Below are 13391 nucleotides of genomic sequence, written 5' to 3'. Positions count from 1 at the left end.
GGTATTACTGCTTATAAGTAGCCATTTGCACGTGTATCATTGGGTTTTGCACAATCAAAAGTTGTCCGTTTTTTGTGTGGATTCAACTTTTGTAGACATATTTGAGCATTTGACCATAATTGTGATAACTGCCATTTCTGGGTTAGCACAACCGTAGGTGAGTTGCAAGCCCCTACATTGTGGTGCTCTGCTGAATTGTGAGTAGGATGACCAGATAGCAAGTGTGAAAAACTGGGATGAGGTGGAGGGTAATAAGCACCTATATAAGACACAGTCCCAAATATCAGGACTGTCCCTTTAAAACTGGGACATCTGGTCTCCCTAATTGTGAATCATTTCTAAGACTAAGACAAAGAGAAGCCAGTAGCTGATCTTACATAATGACAGAAATCTACTAATGGCCCTCCTGGTGATATACAGCAATACTCTATTTAAAGGATGTAATATTTTATATGTTGTACTATTGCTTAATGAAAAAATAAGTTATAGGTTGAGCTTTATTTTGTTCCAGGGAAAACTACCTCCACTTCAAAGGTAACTCCCCTCCTCCTCGCCTGGCCTCAGTTCTGGCTTTCATCCTTCAAGTATTTCAAAGAACAAAGAGCACTGAAGTATGTGACATTGAGTTGCTTCTCCCTGCTGTGTTGAAATGCATGGTGTTAGTTAATGAAACACAAGGTGAGATGCTTGTTAACTTTAAATATGCTTGTACATATGTAATATTTTATACTTACTGAGCACTTTTCATCCAAGTAGGTAGGTTTATTACACTGCAGAGAGTGGTAGTGGCACATTCCCAACCAGTAACATTCAATTTGCAATGCGTTAGCCCCCTCCCCCCCCCTTGAAGCATGAGCTGGCTAAGTTTTGTACTGCCATGACCCTCTGTAGGATGACTTTCTGCCGAGACCAGAAACCCAACATAACCCAGGGTTGAACACAGCTCCAAATTTATAAAAGAAGAAAATCAGCTTTACAAATGAGTATTATCCTAAATAAATTGGGGTGGAAGGAATGATTAATATATTGAGTACTTTTTTTGGGGTGGGGGGGAGGGCAGGGGAGGGAAAGGAGAGAGTGAGAGAAAGAAGACCATCGTACTGTTGGTGATAGTTGATAGTTCCTGGTCTTAGTTCTGAGCAGGGTAGAATGGCCTGACTGCTTCCTTCTCATTCAGAGTGGGAATGATCTAAAGACTACAAACAAAACCCAAACTGAAATATATACCTCCATTTCCATGGAGAGAATACGTCTTTAGGGGACAATGCTTAAAATATACATTTCCCCCTTTTTAATAAGACAGTGCTTAAAAGCTGTGTATTTCAGTCATAACAGTGGGGAGGTAAGAGTTCTATTACAGTGGTTCTCAACCACGGATCCTGGGGGGGCCACAAGCTGGTTTCAGGGGATCTGCCAAACATGGCTGGTGTTAGACTCACTAGGGTTCAGGGCAGAAAGCAGAAGACCTACCATGCAGGACTGAAGCCTGAGGCGCTGAGTTCCAGCACCTGGGGCTGAAGCCTGAGCAACTTAGTTTCGTGGTGCCCCTTGTGGCATGAGCCCCCAGGCAATTTCCCTGCTTCCGACCCCTTAATGCTTTTATATGGAGAAAAACAGTTGTTGTGGGACATGGAGTTTTTACAGCATGTTGGAGTGGCCTCAGAAAGAAAAAGATTGAGAACCCCCTTTTCTATTGAATAAGCCTGTGATTCTTTCTGTTCTTTATAGCCAACCTAACCTGAGAATCATGTGAATTTTTTTTTTTTTTTTACAGTTAAAAAACTCTCTAGTGAGATTCTGCAGTATATGGTAGAAGGCTGCCAAGCAGGGTTGGGAAGAGAACCTGCCACCCAACTGACTTCTGTGTTTAGGTAACCAGAAAATGCGCCAACTGGCAGTGCAGCTATTGCAAAGCATTTGACTGCAAACGCATTTTTTTAAATAACTAATTATCCCTAATCTAAGGCCCTGTTACTTGTTTATGGTACTTAAATTATTGCGTTCTTGGCAGTGGTTTAAAATACTGGTTGGCTAAAAAGTGAAAGGAAAAAAAAACAAATTTTCCTGTGGATTCCATACTGTTTTGAAAGGCAAACAACAGAGGGATGTCTTGCAACCATAATGGGAGAAACTCCTTGGGCAAATGGTGAAGCATGATGTCAGGGGCCAAATTGCCAACGGGCACATACCTAAATTAAAAGGCACATCTGACCTTTTTTGTTTTTACATTTTTTATTACTGAAATTTCTAATTTGTGACATTCAGATTTTTCACTGTGAAAATTGAGCTTTTTACAAAACTTGATTGTATTGCCCATGAATCCCACTCCCATGTACATACAGTGAACAAACTGCATAAGCCCAGTGCCCAAAGAAATGTTGCAAACATAGACCCTGATCCTGTATTTTATGGTGTGCAGGTCGACAGCTGTGTGGACAGTCCCGTTGAAATCAGTAGGGCTCTGCCCACATGCTACAAAATGCAACTTTTTCAGGGGGCATTTATGTCTGATTTTGCATGCCCTCACCTCACCATTTTATTTAAGCCCTGATCCTGCAAGCACCTCCACGCAAGAAGACGCCTGCTTCAGGGCAGAGTGCCCTGGATGAAGGGGTCAGCCCACATGGAGCAGCTTGCGGGATCTCTGGGCTTTTAAGTTTCACTGGTAAAAATATGTGCATGTACAGGATGATCCTGTAGCATTAGCCTTTAAAAATGCAGCCCCTAAAGTATTTTGTATAAAATGAAAACTTCCATGCATTCAAGATGGTTCTGCTGATCAAACTCTTTTGGTGGTTGTTCCTTTGCACATTCTCTATATCTAGTTTTGACCTTGCATGAAGTGCCCCTGTTTCTCCTTCAGGCAATTTATCCAGGACTATACCACAGTATATGATCATCAGGTTTACAGCATCCTGGAAGTAGTGGCAGTCTTGGATCAGCCCCTAGTTATCAGTCTGATTCCAACAATCACACAGTCCCTGAAGGATTCAGAGCACAAACAAGGGCTTGGCAGAAACACTGCACAAAGGTACATTTTGTATTATTGCTGCTTTTTGTCAGTGAACAACAGAGGTGTATTCTCTTGATGGATGGCAACTTTAGACTGCAGCACAGATTTCATGTAACTGATGTGTAAGTACGTTCAGCCAGAAATTTACTTTTTTTTTTTTTTTTTTTTTTTAAGAACTTTAGCACATACAGATAACTTAGAATTGTGAAATGCTTTCTGGGATGTTTTGACACCAAGCTTACAAAAACACACAGTAATTTAATGCAGAGCCTGCTGGCTTCCATGTAAATAAATAATGTTTATTGATATTACATTAGCACTTAGCCCACTCATGGACCAGGTCCTCTTTATACTACATGCAATACAAACACAAAATAGAAAGTCAGTTCCTGCTCCAAAGAGCTTACAGTCGATTTAGTTCCTTAGTTGTGCTATAAATCCCTATTTTTAAGGATTTATACTGCAGTTTTAGTGTAAATATCTGATTCAGCCTTGGCATAAGACATATCCATGGATTAATTTTAAGAGTTTTTGTACACAGTATAAAATAAAAATAAATAAAAGCTGGTGATTTCAGAGCTTTCAAAAAATCCTCTCTGAGTCATTTTAATTTTATATAATATAAACTGAAAATACTAAAATTAAAACAAAAAGATGATACCAAAATATACTTTACTGGTGAAGTTCTGGTTCATTGTAATGTATGATTTCCCAGTGGAGCATGAGAGAAAGGGTCAAGAAATCAGTCTTGTAGAGTGGATACAGTCATGCAGGATACATATATTAAGGAAGATGCTCACTTAGAGGATTCTAAATGAGGAGGAACGATTCCATCTTCTCATGCATAAAAGTATAATTTGTCTCACTTTTATTAGTCAAGAAAATAGAATGCATGCTGTGGTCCTAAGCACTAGTAAGAGATTGGTGTTCAGATATTTTTTTTTCTACCGAAGTAAGAACAACATAATGGGGGAGCAGTACTTTTCTGTAATAAGGTAATGTGTTCCTTTTCATTCCCTTCATACAGAAAGGAGAGGGCTGGAGGTTAAAATTTAAAGGGAGGAAAAATACTGAATGTACTTAATGTCAGTAGTTTTTTTAATTGAGTAATATGCACATTGAAATGTGTAACGTTTGTTCCAACATGAGTACAGCGTTTAACCATGTAAAATATTAACTCTCATAGGTCCCAATTATTCTCACATTTATTGGTTTTTGATCTAGTTAAGGATCAAATATGTAATTTACTATTGGTGTTTCCTATTCAGCTGGGTACTTAGGCATATGATTGTACCTTATGTCACTAAGGGGTGGGAATAATCCACACCCCTGAGTGCTGTAAGTTATACTGACCTAAGCGCAGGTATGGACAATACTATGTCTGGGGGAGAATCCTGGGAGAGCTTCTCCTGCCAACGTAGCTACCACCTCTCATGGAGGCAGGAGTTTAGCTGATAGGAGAGCATCTCCACCACAAGCGTTACAGTGACACAGCTGCAAGTGCTGTAGTGTAGATGTAGTCTTAAGTCTCTAGCCGTGCTTAAAGTTATGTTGTTAATTAAGTTCCTTGCTGAGTGGGGCCAGGGCTACCGAAAGGGTGAAATCCTGGCTCCACTGAAGCCTTTTGCAAGTTTTGCCATTGATTTCAGTGAGGTATGAGTTTTACCCACAATGTGTAAAATTAAGCAAGCGTGTTACTCTTTGCAGGATTGGGGCTATAAATATTATATTCATTTTGTATTTTATACAGTCATACAAACTCCAACTCATAAAATATGTATATTGTCTAAGCATTTTTTTCAGTCGTCCATGCAACAAGTTTTATTTTCAGCAGAGAGTACAAATGAAAGGAGTTAAATATATAAAAAAATATGCCATGCTTTTTATTGAGTCTCTCTCCTTTTAAAGCCCCTCTTGCCCTCCACAAAAAAATAGTAGCTTCCATTTTAAATAAGTACATGCTGTGTTGGACTGCTGCTATTCCACTATTCATAGAAGGAATTTCAAATCTCCTGAGTTCTTCCTTTTGATCATGTAGTCTGTAGACACTTTTATATAACATTTTTTATATTGTCAATAAAGCAAAGCTCATCCATTTGCTAACAGAGTGTAAAAAGACAGTTTGTTTGAACTTCCTCAAGACTATACTAGGGGATTACCAAACTGTCAAGTTTTCTTTAGTAATAACCTCATAATACATACTCTAAGATCTGGTGTTAATGTTCTCCACAATGTTTTCTCTATAAATGCGTTAAAAACTTTATAAATACAAGTTTATTAATAAAGTGCTTCCCTGTCCACCCAAGGTGGTTCATGAATAAGGTTATGATTTTGTCATGGATATTTTTAGTAAAAGTCAGGGACATGTCACAGGCAAGAAACAAAAAATCATGGAAGCCGTGACCTGTACCTGACAAAATGGGAAGGGAAGAGGGTCCAGCAACCTTCCCCTTCCCCCACCTGCAGCAGCTGGGAGCTGCAGGGTCTCCCTGCCAGCGATGGTGGCTGGGGAGCTGTGTGGGGGCCCCTTCCAGAGGCCGCTGAGCAACTCTGGTATGCCTCTGCCCGGGGCGGGGGGGGGGGGGGGGAGGGAGGTGGACACCGGCTGCTCACGGTGGGTGGGGAGGTCAGGGGTCCCTACCAGTGCCAGCGGCAGTCTACGGAAGCTGGGCTGCTGCAGGAGTCCCCTGCTGCTGGCTTCAGCAGGTGTTTGTGAGCATGCTCAGTGCACTCTAAGTAGCACATTCAGTCAGATAGCAGTTTTTTACACTACAGGGTGGCTGGTCAACTGAGAGGGCCCCCAGTGTCACGGAGGTCACTGGAAGTCACGGATTCCGTGACTTCCATAACATAATCATAGCCTTATCCATGAAAATACAGTCATCCTAGTAAAAAGCTTTCTTTCTCAGATCTAGATCCTCTAAGCCAGGGGTTGGCAACCTCTGGCACACGGCTCGCCAGGGTAAGCACCCTGGTGGGCCAGGCCAGTTTGTTTACCTGCCATGTCGGCAGGTTCAGCTTATTGTGACTCCCACTGGCCTGAAGCAGTGAACCGTGCCAGTGGGAGCTGTGATCGGCTGAACCTGCGGATGAGGCAGGGAAACAAACTGGCCTGGCCCACCAGGGTGCTTACCCTGGCGAGCTGTGTGCCAGAGGTTGCCAACCTCTGCTCTAAGCATAAATATCTGTGTATATAATTTTGCATTATTCTATGTATGCTTACTATATTTGTTAAAGTTCAGATCCCATGTAAATCAGAACCAATTCCATTGGTAATGACACTATCAAATGTTTAACATGAAAATCACAGCAGATACATGCAACCTATTTGTAGAATTGAAATGCTTGAGAAGGATATTTTGTGAAGAATAATACAGAAATATTTCATATCTGTTCTTTACATAAATGTCTTAGGGGATAATAAACTAATGACATGGTGATATTTTTAACCTTCTTTCTAAGCTCATTGTAGCGCCCTGTCATAGTGTACTGTTTTGGAACTACCACCACTCCATGAGCTACATACAAAATATCGTAAACAAAAATTAAATATGTGGTAACATAGTGAGCTCTGTACATGATTCTGGTTTTGAGCCTCAGCTAGACAAGTAAATACATAATTTAAAATAAAGACGTGTCTAGCTTAGGAGGAAAGTTTACTTAGAGCTTGAAGATATTCCATTTACTATGTGCCAAACAAACTAAAGGAGTATTTCTTCACACAACGCACAGTTAACCTGTGGAACTCTTTGCCAGAGGATGTTGTGAAGGCCATGACTATAACAGGGTTCAAAAAAGAACTGGATAAATTCATGGAGGATAGGTCCATTCATGGCTATTAGCCAGGATCGACAGGGATGGTGTCCGTAGCCTCTTTTTGCCAGAAGCTGGGAATGGGCGACAGGGGATGGATCACTTGATGATTACCTGTTCTGTTCATTCCCTCTGAGGCACCTGGCATTGGCCGCTGTCAGAAGACAGGATACTGGGCTGGATGGACATTGGTCTGGCCCAGTATGGTGGTTCTGCTGTTCTTAGGTGCCCTTCGATCCTTGTTTGCCCCTCAGCCAAACTTCGCTAAAAATTCATGGTAAACAAAGCAATTGCAGAGTGAGGCAGGAAAAAGTTCTGGTTTTACCTCACTTTACATGAAAAGCTTGCATGAAAACTATGTATTTTTTTACTCTTCAGTCCTATGAAATTGTTTAACATACATATTATATGCTTTTGTTTTTAACAGAGAAGCCTACAAAAGACTGTTATCTCGCCTTACAGCAGCTGGTCAAAATGAGATACTAAAACTGGAAAATGAGACAAGTTAACAATGTATTGGTGATTAATTCTCTCCCCCTAAAATGTTTGCACACTGTTACTGCCTGTACTGTTATTGTAATGCACTATCAAAGTTCTTTATCTTTACAAATAGAATCTATTTAACGCTTTTTAAAAGTTAAGCTGTTTTTCCAATAGCACTGGTAGCGTTTTGACTATTGCCAGAAATATGAAGAGTATTCAAATATTTTGTCTTTCAGTTGATGACTGAAAGATACTGCAAATTCATTAAATTTTAGAAACATCCATCTAAAATTCACAAGAAGATACAAGACAGTGTGTGGGATTTTCAACAGAGCCTAAGTGACTCAGCACAAGTCCCACTGACATTGTGTGTTTTGAACAAAATTTTAATTTCTAAATTTTTAATGGGAAAGTGTTTTGTAGATCAGAAATAAGTGTGATGTGTAGAGCTCTGGGGGTCAGGCAGCAGGCTTTCATACTGAGCACACAAAGGCACTTCATGTCAGTATTCTGAGCTCAGTGAATGCAATGTCTTCACCAAAAGCTGGGTCAGGGTGAGGCTATCTTAAGTTAATAGAAAGGCTTGTGTATGTGTTGCACAGAATAGAGAAGAGGTGTTTTAACCTTGCTCTTGTATTGAAACCTTTCGGGTCTTTCCGATTCCTCATCTCTGTTGTCCTGGGGGGAGGGAGGAAGCAAGCAAGTCTCAGGTTCCTGAATATCAAGGAGATCTCCCATTCTGACTGAAGTGGTAATTTCCTATTCTTCCTCTTATCCTGGATTTAAAATGAACTAAATTAAAAATCTAGTTAAAGCCACAAAATTTGATGTGAATTTCATTAGATAGTTTAACTTAGACGAAGGATAAAGGGAGAGAGCGAGAAGGCTGATGCACTTAGAAGAACGGATTTCAAAATCTGTAGTTAGTTCGGACTGTGTTTAATGCTGGGTGAGTCTGGCTAGATGGATTTCTCAAACATCTCACTGTGTCCTTGATAATCTCTTGATCCTTTCTCTAGACCATCCTAACTTTTCTCTGAATAGAATTAAAGTTAAGGAACCTTTATTTCAGATTCTGTAGAATTCACATATTTCACTTGACTCATTAATACGAATTCCTAAGAGTTATTCCTGTGGCATGGGAAGTGATGTGTGTACCTTCTGACACCACCACTGAATTGGTTATCTACCTTTAAAGTTATTCAGCCTTAACTTTACAGAGTTAATGGGGGAGGAGAAGAGACTATTTTTGTGTGTAACTACAGCAGCTTCAGAAATGTTCCTACAGTCTTGTTCAGAGCAGCATCTGTTTTGTTACAATGCTCCTATCAAGTAGAAACAGATAATCTTTTCCCTAAATCAGCTATTGTTACGTCAGATAATGTAGTAACTAAAAGCCTCTTTAGGCTACTTAATAGTGCAGAACATGGAGGTTCTTTTCATTATGAAAGTGACTTATTGAACTTGTGCTGTAAGCTTCTGCACCTGGAAGGAGTCTTATTCATCTCAAGAGGCCTGTGCTTCTAAAAAGCTTTTTTTTTTTTCCTTTAAGAAAACTCTCCAAATGAGATTAATAGAGATGCCTTCGAAATCTGAGTTTTATCACACAGTAGGTAGCAGAACAGATGTCTGACTGTAGTATTACTTCCTGAAAATAAATCCTTTGACTTTTAAAGAATAGGTAGAGCAGGTATTGTAACAAATTATTTAATGGTGTGTTCAGTGAGGTTTTTTTAAAGGTAGAGTGGATACTATCTGTAAAGTTTCTAAAAAAGCAACGATGCTTTATAAAAATGTGACGTAGCTCTTGGTGCATGAGACACTAGTTTGGAAATTATTGTTCTTCTCTGTCAAAGTTAATGCAAACAGAAATAAAGCATTTTGCATGATCTCACTTAAACTATACCAGATTGCCTGCTTGACAGTAGTTAATTATTTGGTGTGGAGAGGGACAGATTGACTGATAGTCTTGATAATAAAGAGAGCAAGGCTTTTGCAAAGTATTATGGGGTAGGGTGGCTTGTCTAGTATACCTCAAAACACCCCACCCAAATATTTCACTAGCAAAAAGGCTGCTGAATTAAAATACATTGAAGGAAAATTAAAGTAAGTCTTAAACCAGCCGTCTATTGTGTATGTCTGTTATAAGTTATAGCTGTAAAGATCCTTTAAGGTACTGAATATTACATGAGTGTATACAAAATACACTGCTACCTCGATATAATGCCACCCGCTATAACACGAATTCGGATATAATGTGGTAAAACAGTGCTCCGGGGGGTGGGGCTGCACGCTCCAGTGGATCAAAGCAAGTTCAGTATAACACAGTTCTACTTATAAGACGGTAAGATTTTTTGGCTCCCAAGGACAGTGTTATACCAAGGTAGAGGTGTATATTTAACCCTTTTACACTTCTTTTAACAACACATTTGAACACTTTAAAAGCAGAAGTTCTTCCTTTTAAACATCAGTTTTCAGTTTAAATAATTTTAAATAACCCTTCATTATAAGCTACTACAGCCACAGCATGGGAGCACTGTGCACCTGCAGAAGGCACAAAACCTGCTGATCAGTTGTACGGGGGGTGAGGGGGCCAGTTGCAGAGGAGACCCCAGACAAGGTAGAGATCCTTTTCTGTTCCCTGGAGAAGATCTCAAGAGAGTCTCTGTGGCTTGCTGCAGAGCAAGAGGGATTTTGGTTGGGCCTGGATCTTCCCAACTGATTTGTACATTTGTGGATCAGCTGAGCCAAAACCCCATGTAAGGAGAGCAATGGGCCACATTTGTATCTCTTCCCCGTTTATAGTAGCAGGTGTTTTATCCAGCTCTTCAGGCATCCTGCCTGCAAGGGACTGTAGATTCTGTTCAGCCTGCACTATTTTGAAATGGAGTACTAAGTCCTTTTATGCCAGCTTTGCTCCATTCTTGCGATTTGGCCCTTTGCAGGTTTCCTCTGGGGAAGCCTCATTTGTATAGTAATAGAGCAGTGCTGCTCCAAAAACATAATAGCAGAAATGGTCTCCATGTTTTGTAGTACATTGTTAGAGCAATATTGCGCTTAGGCGTTTTATAGCTTTTGTGACTTATTTCCATAATCAAGAAGAAAACCCAGACTGTAGCTAGGATTGCTAATGGACTTCAACAAGACTTACGGGTGTATGCTGTGTCCAGCTCATTTGATGAATATGTGAGCCGGTGACTTTCTAAGACATTTATGACATTATTCACCAGCAATGATTGTAATCACATCATTGCAATATTCAATGGTATTTTGATCAAATATTAAATTTCTGGTAAAGTTTTCAAAACTTCTACAGTGGCTCATTAAATGTCATTTCTCTCCCCCACCCTCATAAAAAAAAATAGGAGTTCTGCTGTCAGTGTAACAAAAGCCTCATTTATACATCTTTCTTCTACTCTGATATCTGCTTCAGTACTCTTACTGTGTGTGTATATGAGGCAGGCTTTCCCCACTGGGACACACAGCACTGATAACTGGATACAAATAAAATACAGGATTCTGATCTCTGATCCATCACACTTTGGTATAGAACAACTGTCCAATATGCCATGCCAAACTGCAGATTCCTTTTTTTTCTTTTTTAACCCTAAAATGAGTATCTAAAAGAATAAGAAAAGGAAAAAGCATTGTTAAAAATTCACACTATCTTCCATTATTCCCATGGATATGTCCATCTATTTTGTAAGAATTTCACATTTTTGTATTGTTAGTGGAAAGCAAGAACAAGATATATTAAATTATGCCTCGCTTCCATTTTCACTGACAAAAAATAAAGTGAGGGGCATTTCCTAGATGAAATAACTCATAAGACAGCAAATTTTACCCTTTTATGATGGAATAAGGCAGTGCACACATGCAAAGAATAAAGATCTGTACAGTATTTGGTATAATTATACAGAACATGAGCTTCCAGTAACATACACTACTTACATTGTCATTTATGAAAACTTCCATAACTCTCTATTTAAATGGAATTGCCATATTTCCCTCAAGAAATGGATAATAGGCATTACTGCAGTCATCTTTTTCCCTCTTCTGTAGCTTCTGAAAATTAGATATGTTGGGAGGTTTTTTAGGAACTACATTTAATCATAATTTATCTTAATTATTTTTAGCTGCTATTGTATTTAAAATGTGATGTAATCAGCCATTCTGTTAGAAATGGTTACAAAAATACACTGAAGATAAAAACCCAGTGTGGTGTTGGCATGTCATAGCGGAGTTAGATTGTTTTAGAATACACAGAAGTGAGTTTTGTCTCAAAAAACTTCTTTGAGTTACTTATAAAACAAAACCTTTTGAAGGTGGTGGTCTGCCACTACACAAATGAAAAGCAGCTGTTAACTAAAAGACCCTAATTCTGTATCTTGATCTATATGGTCTTGTTACAGGTACAGGAATTTGCCCACAAAGGGGTTACAGGATTGGGGCCAAAATTCACTAAGTTTTCTAGACCAACTTGTTGAGTCCTACAGTGTAATTCCTGGAAGAGCTTGCCTCTTACATCGGAGCAGGACATCACTGTATAAGTAAAGTGTCAGAGGGGCAGCCGTGTTAGTCTGGATCTGTAAAAGCAGCAAAGAATCCTGTGGCATCTTATAGACTAACAGAGGTTTTGGAGCATGAGCTTTCGTAGGTGAATATCTACTTCGTCAGATGCATGTCAGATGTATTCACCTACGAAAGCTCATGCTCCAAAACCTGTTAGTCTATAAGGTGCCACAGGATTCTTTGCTGCTTTTTACTGTATAAGTAAGTTATCCTAGTACCAACTGAATACCCCATATTTATCAGTTTTAAATTGTTTAGGTAAAAAGGTTAATATAAAATTATCATCTTAGCCCATGTGATGAGTTTTGCAAGCAACATCAAAACCTGGCACAGCTAGTTCTGTACATTAGACATCCATACAGGCTTATATTTCACAGTTGGTATTATTTATACACTTAGGTCTTAAAGGTACATATTTATTTTATCAGAAAATGGTTAAATTGGAAGGGCAAATACGCAGTACATTAAAAAAATACAAGCAACTTAAATTCACTAAGGAATTATGGGAGAGAGGTGGACATGAAGAAAAATTGAGATGATGCAACTTCTATTTCGTATAGGCAGTGTGATGTTGCTAAATAATGCCTTAAACAAGCAGTGCTCCTGCAGAAGGTATCCTGATTTCTTTATATATTATTTTTTTTTAGTTCTGGCATTATAGAAAAGCCAGCATCTTTGCATTACAACAAGATAATCTTTACTGAAAATACTATTGAATACTGACATTCCTTTTCTTTCAAAAATTATTTTGAAAAAAATCTAAGTAATTTTCCCAGATCAAAATATTATCCCTTTACATAATCTACATTCTTAAACTGCCTGCCAAGTCCTCCTTCCCTGCAAACTCTTGACTGCAGAGGAAGTATTTTAACCTTGCCCTCTTAATTTATTCTACATTCTAATTTTCAGTAAACAGATGCCGCCTTTTTTCGCATTTGTTCCACATTCTGCCTATGTTGTTTCTGCTTGTGTGCACATTCAATTATCTATTTCTTCCTGATTCTGCAACTGATGTACTAAATTTCTATGTTAGTAGGGGGAAAAAAGAATTCTAGGCAAACCTCAAGGCAAAACAGCACAAACTTTTGTAATTCTATCTCAGGTCCAGGTACTCTACCTGAAAGCTAATAAACCATGAATATACAGCATACAATAGATATACTGGGATTTAAAAAAAATACATATTTTACAATATTTTCTTCATACTGACAACTGGGCCATAACATCTCAATATTCCTTTGGTCAGTGCTTGGATGTGAAATGCTCAAGGGAAAATGAAGATGCTGTAGAAAGTAAAGTTGATGTTATCTGTGTTCTTTCATCTATGTCAAACCAGTGTCTTAGCACTATACTCGGGAATCAGATAAGCCACACAAGATGGCTGAATTTCAGTGGCTGGTGATGTGCCTATATGTACAACTGATAAAACACCTCCATATCCTTTGGGACTAAATGTCTTCTATAAAAGGTAAATATTACTCTTTATGGGTGTGACCTAAAAAGTAGACCA

At 39.0% G+C, this 13391-nt stretch overlaps 2 protein-coding genes across 3 annotated transcripts in view; one reads left to right on the top strand and one right to left on the bottom strand.

Annotated features, from left to right (window-relative positions):
• The window catches only part of MMS22L (MMS22 like, DNA repair protein), a 159169-nt gene extending 149739 nt beyond the window's left edge, over window positions 1–9430 (top strand). For both annotated transcript variants that reach the window (XM_030555976.1, XM_030555977.1), the window contains 4 exons: window positions 512–678; window positions 1775–1871; window positions 2864–3031; window positions 7254–9430. In XM_030555976.1, the coding sequence (XP_030411836.1) occupies window positions 512–678; window positions 1775–1871; window positions 2864–3031; window positions 7254–7335 (514 nt within the window). In that variant the 3' untranslated portion in view covers window positions 7336–9430. The remainder of the gene's footprint in view (window positions 1–511; window positions 679–1774; window positions 1872–2863; window positions 3032–7253) is intronic.
• The window catches only part of KLHL32 (kelch like family member 32), a 215165-nt gene continuing 208748 nt past the window's right edge, over window positions 6975–13391 (bottom strand). The window contains exons 11-12 of the mRNA XM_030555980.1: window positions 11261–11374; window positions 6975–7090 (exon numbers count right to left, since the gene is read on the bottom strand). Coding sequence (XP_030411840.1) covers window positions 11291–11374 — 84 coding nt within the window. The 3' untranslated portion in view covers window positions 6975–7090; window positions 11261–11290. The remainder of the gene's footprint in view (window positions 7091–11260; window positions 11375–13391) is intronic.

This window comes from Gopherus evgoodei, chromosome 3 (genome assembly GCF_007399415.2).
Source record: "Gopherus evgoodei ecotype Sinaloan lineage chromosome 3, rGopEvg1_v1.p, whole genome shotgun sequence".
Taxonomy (NCBI): domain Eukaryota; kingdom Metazoa; phylum Chordata; order Testudines; family Testudinidae; genus Gopherus; species Gopherus evgoodei.
This window is presented reverse-complemented; position numbering and strand designations above follow the sequence as displayed.